Genomic DNA, 18,421 nt, shown 5'->3' with positions numbered 1-18,421 from the left:
ATCTGCATCCGATAAATATTTTGTACCAAAATATTTGTACCAAGCAACAAAAACAAAATAATCTGTGACATTAAATTTAATTTGCCTTGCAGAATATTACACTGCAAGTGATGTGACTTGCACATGCCTGCACTGCAACATCGTCGCTCAAACAAAAAAAAAAACACTTAACAATAAAATGACAAATAGCATCATGAAGCTCGAATAGCTTTATTGTTCTATAACTTGAATTGCAATCTGAATCTAGCCTCCATGACCCCTCTACCCTCAACTAGACTTCTGACAGCAAAGTAGATTCTCATGGTCAGTGTTTCCCTGGCAGAATGTTTTAATCTCCATAATCAGCTCACAGTGGCAGCAGGCATTTGGCGACAGCCAGTTGTAACCTCTCGCTGCTTCGTCCCAAACGTACCCATTGCTTTGACAAAGGAATGTACCGGGAGTGGGCCTGGCGTGGGATGTAGACGTGTTTCAACAGCAGCCGAAGGCTACTGTTCACATTTGGAACTGCTCAGGTTCCAGCAGCAACACTTGAGCTGTGGAATAACCTCATTCTGTGTTTTCAGGCTGCTTTCCAGTCTTTGTACCTGTGCTTTCGGAGTGCCGAGGGCCAACTTAATAGCACAATCTCCTCTCTGAGTGTGCAGATACTGAGCTCCAATACTCCGCTTTAGAGAAGGGATTCTCTGAAGTGACTCAGTAAGAGCTTTTAATTGGATGATTCTTTAAAGAATGTGCAAGTTTTTTTTTTTTTTTTAGGATGACTATGTTAGTATCCTTTATACCACCTCACCATTCATTTTAAGTACCCATACTCTTCTCCACTGAAGATCTTTAATTAGTATTACTGGTATCAGGACATGGCTGCCTGTACCTAGCTAACTGTAAACAAGAAAGGGAATCAGACACGATTTAATGTGTAAAATTCTGGAAAGAGTGTTTTATTACTTTTCTTATTTTCTTCAAAAGAAGTTTTCTTTACCTTATATTTTTCCTTCACATGAATTTTTTTTTTCAATTTCAGCTTAGAAATAACAATTTTCTCTTTTTTCCCCAGGTATCAAAAGTAGTGCTGTGCTTGTACACAGCAAAATAAAGATACAATAATCTACATTAACTACATTTAAGTTGTTTTCTCACACTATTAATACTTGTGTATAGCTAATAACAGGTGAAAATAGTAACAGTCATTAACAGTCTTTCTGAGCCCATTCTAAACAATTTAATGTGTATACACAAATTTAATCAGGCTTCTTTGGTTAAAAACTTAGTATCGTTTAGCAAATACACAATCCAATCACACAATAGGTGTATCTGAACTGCAGTATTTACACGGTATTCACTGCTTATGAAACTTGAACAAGGCTCACAATAATAGATATTGAATTGCTTTCAACCATATTCTCTCTATTAATTACCAGTTTAAATGTGAGCTACACTGCTTTTTGTTGGAATGTTTACAGAAAAGGCTATTAAAAGCGCTAGCTTAGTCTATTAGCCTCTAGCTAGCATTCACTTGGCTCTCCCTTAAATTAATTTTTGCAACAAAGGAAACATCTTAGGTTTAACTTTTCTGTTTATAAACAGTTCAGGATTACAATTAAAACATTTCATCTACTGTTTTATACCAGTTTTGATACAAATAAGTACCATTTTTATGCATTTTGCTCACCTGTAAACAAGGAAGGGAACCAGACACATTTTAGCGTAAAGTTCTGGAAAGAGTGTATCATATTTGTGCTCAGCGCCCCCTAGAGGTTCCAGAGGCAAACAACAACAATAATGCTGAAATATGGAATATGCAAGGGCAGACAGACAGACAGACAGACAGACAGACAGACAGACAGACAGACAGACAGACAGACAGACAGACAGACAGACAGACAGACAGACAGATAGATAGATAGATAGATAGATAGATAGATAGATAGATAGATAGATACTTTATTTATCCGGAAGGAAATGTAGGAATATATGGATCTATGAATCTCATTTTGCTTTCTCTATATAATGTGTGTTGAGTACAAAATAAAATAAAAACTTGATTGAAAAAAAAACAACAAATAACCAGAACCAACATAAACACAACAATAACAACAGTATATTTTGTTACCAACCATTTCTGCTCCCTAACATTAGCTCATTGGTTTTCCAATATAAAATTACAAATAACTTTCACTACACTAATCAGCCATATCTAACAAGCACATTTAAGCTGTAGCTGCAGTGTAATAATAAGAAACAAAGAGTAGATTAACAGAGAAAGGCCTTTATAAGGAGTGGATAGAGCCAACACTATTCCTGAGGTTAGGCTGTTTTCCATTTGGAGTTTCTGGGATTGTAATAGGCCAGTTTAGGAGTTCTTGGCTAAATTTAGTTCCCAGTCCAGCCCTGCCTGCAGGATATGTGTGTGGTACCTCAACGAGTGCCTGCTGTTGGCCAACCTTCAGCACTCTCAGGTGAAGTCTCAACAGCAGCTGTATAACACTGCTGTAATTCACCCCCTCCACTACATGGCTTTACTCATAGTACAACTGTGCATCTTTTCTGTGATTTTAAACTAAAATAACTAACGATATTTTACTCAAAACAACAGCTAATTTTACTTGTTTCAGGGAAACCTACGACTATATTTAAAGGGCACCTGTAAAGGCCACAGGTTCATCCATGCTTCACTGCGCTCTGCTTAATCACACACTATCTGAGAATGTTTGCCTAGAAGGAAAGTATTTGAAATTGCTGTAACCAAAGCTCACACTCATGGCTTGTGTCTTATCAATAAGCATTCCTCCGAGGTTAAGGCCCATTCCTAGACATACCTGAGAGGGACAGACTGCTTAAGCCCTCAGCAGTGATTTAAGAAGTTTGTGGGTTCCTGTTTGGACAAAACATATTCCATCCAGTCAATGCTACAAGCACGCTCAGTTAACTTAACGCGTATTCCATCAACAGCAGTAAACCTCAAATAAAAGAAGGAAGTATGTGATAAAATGGCAGAAATGTCTGTAAACACGCTGCACTGCATCCACACAGCCATGTTTTTTTATTTCTGCCTTAACAACTGATTCCATATCATATTGGGTATTAGGTTTCTCAACAAACTGCATTAGAACCTAAATTTAGCATCAGTACATCTGTAATTAATCAGTGAACTGGTGTATAACTGGTGTATCTAAGCAAAACTTCTATAATTTTGGGGTCTCTGTGTACATCTGGGTTGAGTAGTAATGGATTACATGTAACAGCAATACGTAATCAGAATACATACTGTTAATTCATAAAATTATAATCCAATACAGTTACAGTGAAAAATGAAGTGAATAGAATATAGTTACATTTTAGAAATTAAGAGACTACTAGCAATGATCACATTAGCCTACAGCTTAAAAAAAGAACAACTGGCATTACCTTTTTTTATTGAGTGAGTGAGCACTAAAATTTTAAAACTTTAACTTGCTGTAAGTCACTTTTTAATGACTCTGGCAATGCTTTAATGACCCATGCGATGTAAAACAGGTTAATTAGTTGGCAGGTTGGAGATTAATACACCTATTTTAACATACCAATCCATTTAGTACACAAACACAAAAAAATATAATTGTTATCACAGTTATGACTCTGCAATTATACTAGCTTCTAACTGTATTCTTCACTTTGCGTTGTTGGACAATGGTATCGATTGAAAGCATACACAAAAAACAACACTGAGTTTACATTGTTTCCATGTTGTGAGTTCTCTGTACATTCCTGGAATATTTTTGATGAACATTTTTCACTCCTCATCAACCCGACCAAGAAAATCATGTCCATGGATAGAATACGTATCCGATTTAGGACCAAATATGGAAGTGGCTCAGATCTGATTTGAAATAAATCGGATTTGGCACGTTCACACAGCCATGAAAATAATCAGATCTGAGCCACATTGAGCAAAAATTCGGATTTGATTCACTTCAGCCTGGTAATGTGAACGTAGCCTTTGTCTTGGGGCAGGGCAGAGGGGGGAGTTGGGGGGGGGGGGGGGTCCTGCTAGCATCATCTGTCCCTCGTTAGGACCCTGGGAGGGACTCCGGTGTGGCTCAGCCTCTTCCCCTCCTCACTCTCTCCCTCCTCACAGTCTCGCTCGCGCGCGCGCATCAGCTGCTCTCAGCCGGTACGCTCCGGGCAGCTTCAGGAACGGGTCCGGTGGCGAGACGGAGATGGAAAAGAGGTAACGCGTGATGCTCTCTCAACTTTCACGCGCTTTCTCAAGTTTTGCATGAGTTTTCTGTGCTCTGCTGTGTGAGACTCCATGGAGAACCCCCGTGTTCCTCCTCGTTGCAGGTGTCTGTCGTGGCTGGAGCCACTGCTGCTGCTCTGCGCGTGGATCTCCCTGTGGTCAGCAGCTTCCGCGCAATCGCAAGGTAGGTCCGGCACCTGCGCCGTGCGCTCGCGTGCATATATGCTGCTTTATGCATAAGTTTATTCAGCCTCCGGGGTGAACACGAGCGTCCTGTAGCCTCTGCTGTTGTGGGCTCAGTGCTTTGCTCGGTTTGAGTAAGATTACACACATCAAAAAAGCTCCTCGTGACTTTTTTTTATTTTTTTTCACTTGAAAAAAGTTTGCAGAAATCTCCCAGTTTCCAAAGCTGGGAAACTATAAAAAATTGTCTCCAGCCCGAATCTCAGGTCTTTAAACTAGATAATGATATTGCAGGATTGCACATTCTGATTCAGTTTTTATTGGCTGATAGGTTCCAGCTCTGGAAAAAAATAAGAGACCACGTAAAAATGATGAGGAAGATGGATAATCACAAACCATCAAACCAAGCTGCTTGAATTTTTGCACCAGGAGTGGCATAAAGTTATCCAAAAGCAGTGTGTAAGACTGGTGGAGGAGAACATGCCAAGATGCATGAAAACTGTGATTAAAAACCAGGGTTATTGCACCAAATATTGATTTCTGCACTTTTTTCCTTTGCATTATTCAAGGTCTGAAAGCTCTGCATCTTTTTTGTTATTTCAGCCATTTCTCAGTTTCTGCAAATAAATGCTCTAAATGACAATATTTTTATTTGGAATTTAGGAAAAATGTTGTCCGTAGTTTATAGAATAAAACATAAAACAACAATGTTCATTTTACTCAAACATAGATATAAACAGCAAAATTAGAGAAACTGAAGTGGTCTCTTGTTTTTTTTTTCCAGAGCTGTAAATTTGCTTTGGTTTGTATATGCTGCTACCATTTGTACTTTTTAAATTCATACTGGATTACAATACCACCAGGCTGTGCCCATAGCATTATCTGCAAGTTTCACTGAAATACTGGATTGACTGTCTTGTCTACTTCATCTGCAAGTTCTCTTTTCCATTGGTTAATATAGAATAGCATGTGCACATTTGAATTCATACTGGATCACAATAACTCCAGGTTGTGTATTATGGTGTAGTTGCATTTAAATGATTTACTGTCTAGAAAACCTTTGTACTTTTTTTTACAATTCATACTGGATCACAATACCACCATTCATAAACTGCAAATTTTATTGAAATGCTAGATTCATTGTCTGTCTGCCTCATCCGCAATACTTTATCTTCGTTGGTTTATATAGGCTAGCATTTGCATCTTTGAGTTCATACTGGATCACAGTGGAACCAGCTGGAGAACATGGTGATTATTTAATCTTCCACTCTGCAAGGTGTGCAGGATCAAATGCTAGAAAGAGAGTTTTTCCATTGGTTTATGTAGTTTAGCACTGGTACCTTTTAATATACACTGTACGACAATAATTACTGGTTGTGTATGTGATATTTTTTTCTATTTTTCTACAAGATCTCCTGTCGGCAAGATTTACATTGGTTTATATAGGCTAGGGTTTTCTTTACTTGTGAATTCATAGTGGATCATGATGACACCCGGTTCTGAAGACAGCATTCATGTAATTATCCAATTTAGGCTTCATTAAAATGCTAAATTAATTGTTTTTTTTTTTTTTACTTTATATGCAAGTTCTCCTTTCCATTGGCTAGGATAGAATATAGGCTAGAATTGGCATATTTGAAATCATACTGGATAGTGCACATGTTTTTTATTACTTCTTCCACTGTCCGTTTCATTTTATTCTTTATAATAATCTTCTCTCTCAGTTCTTCTGCTGGGAAAATAGATTGACTTTGGTTTATATAGGCTAGTATTGGCATCTTTGGATTCATACTGGATCACAGTGACATAAGGTTGTGCACATCGCATTAATTTTTCTTTTACTGTAAGTTTTATTGAAATGCTTGCTTCAACTACCTGCTTTGTCTAATTTTAATGTGCTAATGCTGGGCATTGGTTTTCCATTGGTTTCTGTATAGGCTAGTATTGGCAGCTTTGAATTCATACTGGATCACAATGACACCGGCTTGTTTACATCCTGTTCATTTAATCATTCTATTTAATATACAAGTTATCTTGCCGGGAAGATCAGGATGCTGCTGCTGCTGCTGCCTGAGCTAATGCAGCCGGGAATCCAAATTGGTAACCTATAGTCAGATAACCGACTTAAGAATAGGCTTAAAATACTAAATCACTTCAGAATGCTAATTTTAAGAGCTCTCTTCAAAGAGTCACTAAGTGCTGACATGTCCTGTAGATTTGGTTTCAGCTGTAACATTTATTGCATGCCTAGCTTTACAAGAAGGGGTCAAGTCCCACCAAATTTCCCACGGCACTTGTCTTTTGTGACCCTCGTAAGTCTGCAGTCTTTCAGTTTTTACTCACCACGTGCAGAGTATTTGTCAGGAACAGCCTGCTTCGTAATTTTATGGCGATAGCGGCTTTGAATGGCCACATTCAAGTGCTCTTTTGAAAGGATTGGCTTCTTCCAGTGTGAATTATTAACCCACAACTCTTGTTGCAAGCCTGCATTTCATTTAGCAGACGCTCTGTCTGTTGCTTGTACAGGTGTCGTATATATGAGGCTAAGAGAAACTGAGAACCCCCTATAAATATTTGATTGACTGTGATAACAGCGGCCTCTATAACTTTTATATGGACAAAAAAGCTTGTTATGAGTTTCAGAGTAAGAAAAGTTCACTCTGCCTGATTATGTTTACTAAGTTTATTAAGAGAAGAAGAATTGTTTTTAGTGTGAGAAGATTGGTGGTTTGGATTTCTAGACATTTCTAGCTAAAGATGGTATTTTGATGTTGGTGAGTATTGGTTTTAGGCCGAGTTTAGAAAGGACAATATTGGATTGGGTATCTGAGGATGGAAAAGGATCAATCTGATCTGATTCTGTAACACCATCCATCACAATACTGTGTGATTAAATGTTTTTAGCTTGTATGAATGGAGTTTTTTTATATGTCTGAGAAAAGTATACTTCTTTTAGAGGCTTGCTTTAATTTAAAAATAATAATTAAAGCTTATTAGTAGAGATGCACTGAATATCCAGCTACTGTAATGACTTTCCCCCAAAAAGCCCAAAACATACTTTCAGACAAATAAGAGAAAAAGCCAAGTATTTTTTTTACTTGTAATGATTCCTTAGAAAATAACAAATTGGTTTTAAAATAAATAAAATCTGTAAAAACTGTGTTTCAGTCCTTTTCAGAATTTTGTTTAAGTTCGGGCCAAAAATTCCAGTGCATCCTTATTTATTACATTTTAAAGAAAAAGTATTAGACTGTATGGCAATGGCCAGAAATTCAAGATTGTAATATTGATAGCGGTATCAGATGAATATAAGGAATAATGGTGCTTTTTTAGCCATGGATACACACTATATAGGATAGAGTAGAGGTTTTACAGAAATAAGAAGATCGTTTGTTGAGGGCCATGTTTAAAGATCAGGTTCAGATAACATGCTAATATGCAATATGCAGTTTATTGTGTTCCATATTCCATTGCTTTATTTTCACTTAACAAAGTTGCATCATTCTCTGTACTGGTCAAATCTTGTGAAAATAGGCTAGTGGTTGAGATACATGTGTCCCATAGGTTCCCAACAAGTACAGTATTTTGTTATCCAGCATCCTGACCTTACTCTCACTTTTACTCTTGATTAAATCGCTGAATTCAATCAAATCCTCACAGCAGTGCTTGGAAATCTAGTAGAAATAGTAGAGACTCCAACAAAAGCAGGATAACTCTCTTTTATTAATTCCCATGATTTTATAAGAAACTGTAAACGAGCAGGTGTCTTAGTACTTTAGTCCATGTGGTGTGTTTTCAGCTGTTGTATGAAACATGCTGGGGGGCAAGCTTGCCTTATCTGGACTGACATCTCAGAAAGAATGGAGCTTCTAAGAAAATCTGTCTTCAACCCAATGAACCACTCCAGACATGAAGTTCCCCAGAATGACTGACACTGTACCCTGTCAGGGCAGATCTACATGTATGAGAGAGGGGCATTGTCCTGCGGCCGCTGAGGTCCGAAATGCAGCCCCCCTCCCAGGCCTGGCTGAGAATTGAGAATTCCTTTTGTCATGCGCTCAGTTCCCCCTCTTTGAGCGCGTGTAGCCCGAGGCAGCGGAGCAGACCCGCAGGGGAACAGCTGTAAGGGGACACCCCGCTGGCACGTTTAATAGCCGAATGAGAGGATGCATTAAAAATCACAGCAAACAAGGACCCCCACCTGACACATGTGGATGCTTGAGCGCTGGGAGGCAGGAAGGTCCTGTTGAGAGCTGCGTGTTCACCACAATAACAATACTCTCTTAACCAGCAGTGTGTGCACTGTGCGCCAGCAAACCTCACTGCCTTCATTCTTCTTACTTTTCTGCTACTTTTAATTGTTTTTTAACACTCATTGTATTTTACTGCATTTAACACATCACACTGTAATCAGAAAAGTGAAAAACTGTACTGGAAATCAGCACTAACAGATAAATAAATAAATACTGGGGGGCATGTCTAAATTTGATTGATAATGCATACAAAATTCTGTATTTCACAATGTACTGTATTTTTTAACTATAAAGCACACTTAAAATCATTTCGTTTTCCCATAAATCATCAGTGCGCCTTATAATCAGGTTGTAAGGAGCAGTAAAGCCTCTCTGCTGAAGTACAGCAATATACAGGAGTTTCAGTGAAGGTATTTCAGTGCTGAGGCTGAGTTCAGCAGCATTAGCATTAGCATTAGCCGCTAACCACAGTGCTATCTGTTTTGCTGTTTAGAGGTGAGTATATCAAAATGTAATCTGCGTGTTTACCGTTTTAAAACAAGCTACATGGAACAAACCACTAGCTGATAGCTTCCTGATTTACTGGAACACTCAGGGTTCCTCAGTGTAGCGCTATCAAATGGTATTCACTAGCGCTGCTAACTGGGTCTGGCTAAGCGCTTGCTAACCGTGGCTAGCGCTCACCCTTGGACAAAATACTGGAATTCTAAGCTTACTTAACAGAAGCTCTTCACTCATAAACAGTTTTCAGGAGAGATATCTGTTTAGATTAATATTCAGCACTCATATGACTTTAAAAGAAACATTTTTTTTTTAAGAATTACAGTTTTGTTTACTAAGGTGCCCTCCAAGTTGCGAGACCTGCTAAATTAAAAGGGAAACATGGCAACACCCTTTTTACTTCAAGTATGAATTCTAACTAGTGTCCCTTAATGCGCCTTATAATTGGGTGCACCTTACGTATGAAAATATACCAGAAAATAGACTTTTATTGATAGTGCACCTTATAATCTAAAAAATATACTAAACTCCAGAAGCGCACAGTTTTGCTGGTTTAATAGTGTGTTAATACACTAAAAATTAGACATATTTTAATGATTATCAACCATTATTTCTTTCGAAGTCAGAGGTATTAAACATTTTATCACGATTTTGATGGAGTTACTGTCTTTACTGTAAAAGAAAGGCTTTCTATGATAATTTTGAGCATTGCTGTGAGGATTTGATTTGTAATGAACATTAGATTGGTCAGGATTTAGAATAATCATCACTCTATCTTATCTCAAAGTTCTGGGTGGAGTACCATTTTACCACAGCTTAATACTTAATACTTTATACTCATCTGTTCTGTGCATTCTTTACAGGGACTAGACGAGCTGTATTTGTTAGTTATGCATGCTGTTTAAGCACATGTTAGAAAATGTTAGAATGTGTGTTTTTGTTCACTTCATATTAAATCTTACTTGACCATTAGAAATGTAGTGTCTATTTACTGACATAACTACATAGAAGACTATTATTTAAACAAGTGGAAAACTACGTATTTCCCATGATAAATCAGTTAATTAGACACAGGCCTCTCTTAAACCCTGAAGATTGTGATCTATGAGTGCAGATTTGCTCTGCTTTGATTTGCTTATTTTTTTATATTTACTTGAAGTCTGGACTAAACATGCAAACTTAATTTATACACATTTGCAAGGCAGCAGTTGGTCTTTTATTAGGGCATGGGGCAGTATTTTCTTTCCCAATCAAAATCATCTGTGGGTTTGAATAACAGAAAGAGCTGAAATGCAGCAAGGGCATCTTTGTATTCTGACCCAACTTAATAGTAAAGAGTTAAGAGTGATGTTAATCCTGAAATGAAGGAAGGACTCCACAGCATTATATTTTTCTGTTCCGCATCAAAACATATTATTTTAAATGAAATAGGAAAAGATGATTGGTTTGAGAAGTGGATGCAAAGATATTTGCTGCTTCCTTTACTGTGTTTTTGTTTTTGTTCTTCTGTTGTCACCTTTATCTTCTCAAAATCTTCATTTCTCTGAGGATTCTGTCTTGCTTGAGTCTGATTACTGGTGGACTGCTAATATATAAGCAGGGGTTAATGATAGACCCCTGCTTATATATTTTTAACCTTTCCTGACCAATTACACATTGAAGTATTTCATCTACTGCATGAAACCATCTGTTTTTCATTATGTGGGTGTCAAACCTGCAAGCTGGTTTATTTTGGAATGTATTTTTCCTTTGATGTGGCCACTTTAGAACGTGAATAACTGAATCTCGGAAGTCACGTACAGTGTGTTACATTAGCACTTTGATGAATTGAGTTACTGTCAGGGATTAGTTGTCGAGGAAAGTTTTAGGGGTGTGGATTAAACATGATGCGACTTGATAACCTGCTTTGAAGACAAGCGCAGATGCTGGAATTATGCTGACTGTCTGAACTCGCTCTGCTGAGGGATTTCAGGTTTAATAGAGGGAAAAGGAGTTTGAATTGCGTTATGTAGTTTTCAGTCTCTCTCTGTAGCAGAGGATCAGCAAATCTGAGCGTATACAAGCACCGCCTCTTCTTTCTTTGCCCGTGGTCGTTTTCCTTTAGGTCAATGGCTGAGTTGACTTGTGTGAAAGGCACGAAGAGGGCTGTGCTTAACCTCTGTTCTGGCTCAGCAGTTCCTGTGGCGTCAGTAATCCATGGATTTTCCAGTCAATAAACAGATTTGGTGATGACTGAAGTTTTCTTTTCCCTTTACCACCCTCAGAGCCCATTGCAGACTGGAGTGGGGGGCCCCTGCATGGCCAACAACTCGACAACTGCTGATTTAGGGACATGAAATGCAATTTCGCTTTAACCTGCTCCTCCTTTTCATGCTGACACCACTATAGAGCCCACCTCTTCAAAGCAAAATGAGCCATACTTAACCTACTTCACCAGAGAGGCCTCAGTCTGGAGAACCCATGCAGCTCAAAGCTGCTGGACTCGGGTTTAGAGGGTTTAAAATTGAGACAATGCATGCGTTTGTCACTGCAGTTGATGCAAGAGCTTTTCAGCTATTCCACAGCGTAGGATTAACAAGGACCCAGCCAGTGCATCTCATTTACTGAGTCTGGATAAAAATGAGCTGCACACTTTTGTCCACTCTTACAAGTGTCCTCTTTTGTACAGTTTGATCAAAATTTGTAGACACTGCTTGGTAAAAGTGTCCTTTTTAGGTTGCTTTTGGCAGTAGAATGGCAGTAGAATTGGACTGGAGAAAATAAACACGTACCTAGAATGGAAAGGTATAAAGCCACCAGCATAGGTTGGGTGGAGATCATTCTACATTCTGACCTTTCTAATGGTCTTGTCTTGTTGATCTGATGCAATCAGATACTCACAGCAATACTAATACAAAGTATTGCATCTCGTAGATAGCCTTTTCTTGGCAGTAGAGATGGTTATTTCAACAAAAGCTGTATAAACTCCTTTTAAATAACTTAGATATCTAATAAGCAAGTATCCCAATACTTTTGTTCATACTTTACAATACTTTAAATTATGAGTAGATACTGAATAATAAGTGTGTACCAAATATTATTATTATTAGTTACTGAATGTTTACTGTTTACTAAATTTGTGCATTTTAAACAACAATTTGGCACTAAATACTAGTATATACTGAATAATAAGTACTTAGAACTAGTAGTTACTCAACAGTTACTACTAACTGAGTATATCATACGTACTGAAAACTAGACGTTACTGAATACTTGCAAATAATTAGTATGAACTGAATAGAACTTAAAAATAAAGCTGTGGTTTGATGGGTTAATGGGTACATTTCTGAGGTACTAAAAACTGAAAGATGTTGAGACATAAACCAAATATGTAACCGGAGTAGAGCCACAGATGACATCTCATGCTTTGATTTCTTAATTCGATCCACCACCTCTGATTATCCTCTCAGACATCAGACATGACATGGTGCCTTGCCCCATGCTGCCAGCTCTGAATGTGGCCTGGCACAAAAAAAACATTTTGCTTTTGTAAACTTTAGAAAGTCCTGCAGTCCAAAGTCCTGTGTTGCATAATGTTATGACTACGACATTTCCTTGTTGCTTTTGTTCAGTGTGTATGAAGTTACTCGGCATAGGCCATACCTTTCTTTAGAGCAATAGTGAAGCATGTTTCTCATTACCCTTGCAGAAAACATGAGAGCAAAGCTTTTTGATCTTATATTGTGTTATGTTATAACAATTCACATACTATTTCCAAGTGAAATTCTTCGGGATATTTTTTCTGCTTCTATATATGGTTTTCAGAGTTTGGTGGGAAGCCTTCTTTCAATTGTTGCTTAGTTTTTACATTTAAGCTGTAGGTTTAATTAGTCTCAATCATAATTCAGTGTTTAACTGAATACAATTTAAAACAATCTGCTCATTTAAGAAATGGTATTTTTGTGTTTGGGCTCTCCCTACACTTTGGCAGTTTGGTGCACATAAACAACACAGTTGTAAGTACAAATCATACATTGATCTCTCCTCAAGGACAGCTGTACACATGCATTTCTGGACAAGCTTGATATAAGTATATATACAAGATATAAAAGCGGCAGCTGGTCTGAAGTCTTGTGCAGCTCCACCAAAGTTACATAGTGCAACAGCAGCATTTCAACCTTGAGTGACAAAAACAGATATGCCACTCCCACTATTACTGTCAATGTAGCACCAGCATGATGTTTTACTGTGAAGAAAATACTACAGAATGATGGTTTAAGATTAATTTCCTTTTCATTAAATGCTTAGCTAATTAAATGCTCAACTAACTTCTAAAAAGAAACACACAGAACATTTAAATTGGCAAAGAACTTTTACATCAATCAAAGGTTCTTCAGCTAGTTAAAGCAATTTATTACATTTATGTGTTTCTCAAATTTCTCAAAACGAGTTGACAGCATGGCTTAGCTTTGCTTCTCTAGAATTATTAATGTTGTGGTTGGTATAACAAAGCGAGCAACAATATCTTACCCTTGGGCAAGACTGACAGCTTCAGTGATATGTTGATAAATGTAAATATCTCATTTATCAATGCCATTAATTAAATTCAACTGCATATAAAATATATAAAATATAAAATAAAAGTTGTAGATGGAAGAATGGAATGGAAGCTCTTCCACATTCACCCACAGTCCAGCTGAATAGAGAACCAAAGGCTAGTGATGAATGGCCAGTGTGTAAACATACACGTGCTTAGTGAGAAACTTGACCCAGCATGCTGAAATGACACACATCCTAGGGTGGAGACTGCAGGCCTGCTGATGAATGGGAGCTGCCTGTGAAAGAGGTGCGCTTAACAGTTGATCACAGGGCAGTGGGCTCCATGTGTAAGTTTGTTCATGGCTTCACTTAACGGAAAGAGGCATTAGAGACATTCTTTTACATAGAGAAAGGATGTATGGTTTGAGTTCGTACATTGTTTCACTATAGCTTATCAGAGACTCCTACAGTGAATCCTACAGAAATGAATGTGGTCTCAATTTATTTATTATTAATGAAACATATTGGATATAATATTAATACTGGCCCACAGAGTCCCTATAGGTGTGCCCCTGGTAATGACTGCAGTTTAGTGTGCTAGTTAAATGGTGCAGAAAGAAGGAACATCCTTCTGTCTGCAGGTTGCAAGCTGTGAAGGAGTTCAGCCCTGGAGCTGCATTTTCTCACCTGCTTGTGTTTTAAATTTATAGATCCAATACTTCAGTTTGCAAGTACAAGCATGCCGGCAAATTGTTTGAAACCTAATAAATGAGGTTAGTCGTTTATATAAAAATATATTTCATAAGTTAAAATATATATAACACAATATACTGTATTTTTCGCACTATAAGGTGCACATAAAATCCTTTAATTTCCCCAAAATTCTACTGAATTCTCAGAGCTCTCGTTCTCTCGTTCAGAGATGAGTATTATTGGCCTGTAGCCTGCTGCTAACTCTGGCTAGCACTGTTAGCCGCTAACTGTTTTGTCCTTTTTGCCATTCAAAGGTAAGTATATTGGACATTAGTTTGTTAAAACAAGCTGCGTGGTAGGAACTGCTAAGTAATATCACCCTGGCTTACCAGAACACTCAGGGTTCCTCAGTGTAGCACTATTGGGCAGCATTTACTGTTAGCTGCTAGTGCTAATGCTGCTGCACCAGCCTTAGTGGAAATATGGAATTTGAAGCTTATTGTAAATAAACTGAAGCACTTTACTCACCCAAATAAACAGTTCATTTGACTTCAAAAGAAACAAAAAGCTAATTTAAGAAGTATTTCTTTCTTGAGTTTTGTGTAACACATTTTCTGCCTCAAAGTGTCCCTGAAATCCTTCAGATGGAAGCATTAGCATGAATAGGAAACAATTTAACATAACAATTATTGCTGTTAATTTAACCTAGTTAGCATTTGCCCTCACCGGGAGTTATTAGCGCTGTAAACAAGGCAGTGTGACATTGGAACAGCCACACAGGAGGTTTTATTTTGCCCCATTACTGTTTTCTTATTGACTAATAAAAACAGTATTGATGCTAAGTCATAAACATTAGCAGTGTACAGTCATTAAACGCTGTGTTTAATCATTATGGCTAAAAACACGAGGCTAATGCTTGTGCCAGCTCAACACAAGCATTCAAATGCCATGTTACATAAAACTAATAGATTATAGGCTGTTAAAGACAAAATCAACGAGTAATAAACAGCTCCCTGGCTTCCACGGAGGACAAGGTTGAGGTTGTAGCCATTGTAAAAATATCATGTGGATCACTGCTCCACTTTAATCTTCAAACACATCATCTGTAGAAGATCACAGCAGCATTAGCTTAAGCCAGACACATAAAGTTGTAGTATGTACACCCGCTGTCATAAATTCCATGGAGGACACATGAAGAGGAGAACTGCAGGCCAAACACTCATGGTTTCTTAACTGGGTCACCAAATTGGAAAGCATCCTGTACCTCCAGTAGATCACCATGTTTGCTCTGCTGTTTATGAGGCAAGATGTGCTATCAGCTGTTCCCGGCTGATTCTAAAGGAACCAGCTGTACGGTGTTTACTCTGCGTGTCAGTGGTCCTGGGCAGCCTTTCATTTGGGTTCAGATACACTAAAAAAGGAAAAACACCACCTGAAAGTGTGTCTCATCTTTACTGAGAGAAATCTGGGTCATCGTTCTTGAACTTGGCTTAGCTTTTAACTGCATAGCTTGATGCTTTGCCTTTAGGGTTTAACACTGCAAAAAGGGATATCTTAGCAGAGAAAATGCTTTTTAATATAGTCTGAATAGCTATAAAAATGTTATATTTCAGTTATATTTCAATATTATACAACTTATTGTCTATTTTTACATGTTTTAAATAATTTTATCAACTGAACATGTCTTCTTGTACTGTCATTTGTCTTTCATTAAGCTGACTTTTTTGACAACAGCTGAAAAACTATTTCTTGAATTAAGCAAAATTATCTACCAAATAAAAAACACAAATTTTAATAGATTATAACACTTACCATATTTTTCACACTATAAAGCTAACCAGATTTAAAGGCACATTTTTTTAATGCGACACTAGTAACTACTAACTAGTAGTAGGAACAGGGGTGTCACCATGTTTTCCTTTTAAATTCAGCTGTGAAGCCAAGCTAATTTAAGCAAACAAACCATAAATTCTTAAAAAATAAACATTTCACATGAGTCAGACAAGGCAAACGAGAGCTGGATGTAAATCTACACAGATTTCTCTCTTGAAAACTGTTTATTTGGGTAAGTAAAGCGCTTTCTTTTTTTTTCACTAAGCTTAGATTTAACGTTACAGATTTCCACTTAGGCTGGAGCATTAGCATTAGCTAATCCTGCCTGAAAGTGCTACACTAAGGAATGCTAAGTGTTCTGGTAACACAGGGCGATATTAGCTAGCGGGTTCTCCCACGTAGCTTGTTTTAACATGGTAAACGTGCAGACTACTGTCAAATATACTCACTTCTGAATGGTGAAAGAGCTAGCACTGCGGTTAGCGGCTAATGCTAATACTGCTCCAGCGGCTGCTTTAGCCGGGGATAACAGCAGGCTACAGTCCGATATACTCACCTCTAGATGGCAAAAGATCTAGCGCTTAGGGTGGTTAGCGGCTAATGCTAATACTGCTGGAGAACTAAACTAAAACTCCTGTATAACGCTGTGCTTCAGCGGAGTGGCTTTACTGCTCTTTAATAACTGGCTGATAAAATTCATACATAAGGCGCACCAGATTATAAGGCGCACTAATAATTTTTGGGAAAATGTACGAATTTTAAGTGTGCCTTATAGTGCAAAAAATGCGGTAAAACAATAAAAAACTAGTTCGCAAAAGTAGATTTTGCTAATTATTCTAAATATCAAAAAATCTAAATGGGCATACCTTTATAGTTCTATTGACCTGTTTGATTTGTCATTATACCAAGGAATCAAATGATGAAATATTTTTTAAATTTTTCAGTCAGTGTTCCAGAATGTCATGATACTAATAATGCACTCCAACTATCTCCATATATCCAAGATTCAAGTAAAATAAATGATAATGGACAGATATAATCTGTCTCTAGTAGATATATAATGAAAACTAAGATCAGTATGATTTTTTTTCTTTTGCCAAAAACAGTGAAAAAGTAGTACCCTGATATGATAATTAGGTGTGGGTGATATGATACGATTTTTCTGGGAATAATATTGTTCATGATATTTAAAAATGTTAGTGGTTTTATTGCATACAATTCGATATGGCACACCCCTACTGGAACCATTTAAAATGTTGCTAAATGTTTTTATACCAAGGTTTCAGACAATGTCCAGACATTTCAGACACATGTCCTTTGTCAGTACATCTATCAACATCTTTTGATGTGAATTTGCTGAATTTGCTTCTTTTTCCAGCAGGAGGTATAGAGCTCTTACAGCTGCTATGTTGTTTCTTCATAGACTGTGTTTTTGCTCTCTCTCTCTCACGCTGAGCCTGGAAATGAACCTTATTGCCAAAAACAATATGGAAAACTATAATTACTGCTGTATGCTGTAGTGACATGAAAGAGGACTTGTAATAGCCTTTAGTGTGCGCACCCAGCCATCAGCAGGGCTAATAGAGCGTTGAGTGCCCTCTCACTGCTGCTCATGTCTTCCTGGCCAGGGGTGAAACCATCACTTATTTACCCTCTTTTCCTATAATCTCAACAACTGTTTACCTGTATATCGCTATTTGACAAATGACAGGCCACGAGGTTGTGTACACACCTAGAGTGCCTTGAAAACACACTAAGGATAAAAGGCTGTAAAGACAAATGGGAGAGGCTTAGCCCTGAGGAATTGCTGTGTGAGCTTTGTGACACTTCTAGAGTGCTGGACAAAGCTTGTTCCTTTGGTTGAAGAAAAAAAAAAGTGATTGCTCTACTGACTCCATTGATACGATAGTGCCCTGTTTTTCCAGCTGGTGTTGTGTGTGAGATTGAGTTGATTAGGCTGCAGGTGTCCTCACTCTCATTGCTTTCAGTTTTGCTTAATGCTCTAATTTTTCAGTGTTTTTTAGCAACATTAAGTAGTATTTTACCTTAAAATAGAAGCTTCTGAATCATATTGATGCTCCAATGACTCAGCCTCAGTCAACATACTTTTACATCAACAAATGCACATGTACAGCTGTTTTTAAGGGTAAGCTTATATCATGATTATTTTTAAAGCAGCATTATTCTTTTTGCTGCATTCCCTCTACATTTATTCCCTAAA

The 18,421-nt window shown here is 37.7% G+C and overlaps 1 protein-coding gene across 1 annotated transcript in view; it reads left to right on the top strand.

Moving 5' to 3' along the window:
• Nucleotides 1-4,099: 4,099 nt before the first annotated feature.
• The window catches only part of col18a1a (collagen type XVIII alpha 1 chain a), a 133,555-nt gene continuing 119,233 nt past the window's right edge, over nt 4,100-18,421 (top strand). Inside the window, exons 1-2 of the mRNA XM_049485367.1 lie at nt 4,100-4,210; nt 4,324-4,403. Of these exons, the coding sequence (XP_049341324.1) occupies nt 4,200-4,210; nt 4,324-4,403 (91 nt within the window). The 5' untranslated portion in view covers nt 4,100-4,199. The remainder of the gene's footprint in view (nt 4,211-4,323; nt 4,404-18,421) is intronic.

This window comes from Astyanax mexicanus, chromosome 11 (genome assembly GCF_023375975.1).
Source record: "Astyanax mexicanus isolate ESR-SI-001 chromosome 11, AstMex3_surface, whole genome shotgun sequence".
In the NCBI taxonomy this organism is placed as follows: Eukaryota; Metazoa; Chordata; class Actinopteri; order Characiformes; family Acestrorhamphidae; genus Astyanax; species Astyanax mexicanus.
The sequence above is the reverse complement of the archived record's forward strand: the minus strand, read 5'-3'. Positions and strand labels throughout refer to the sequence as shown.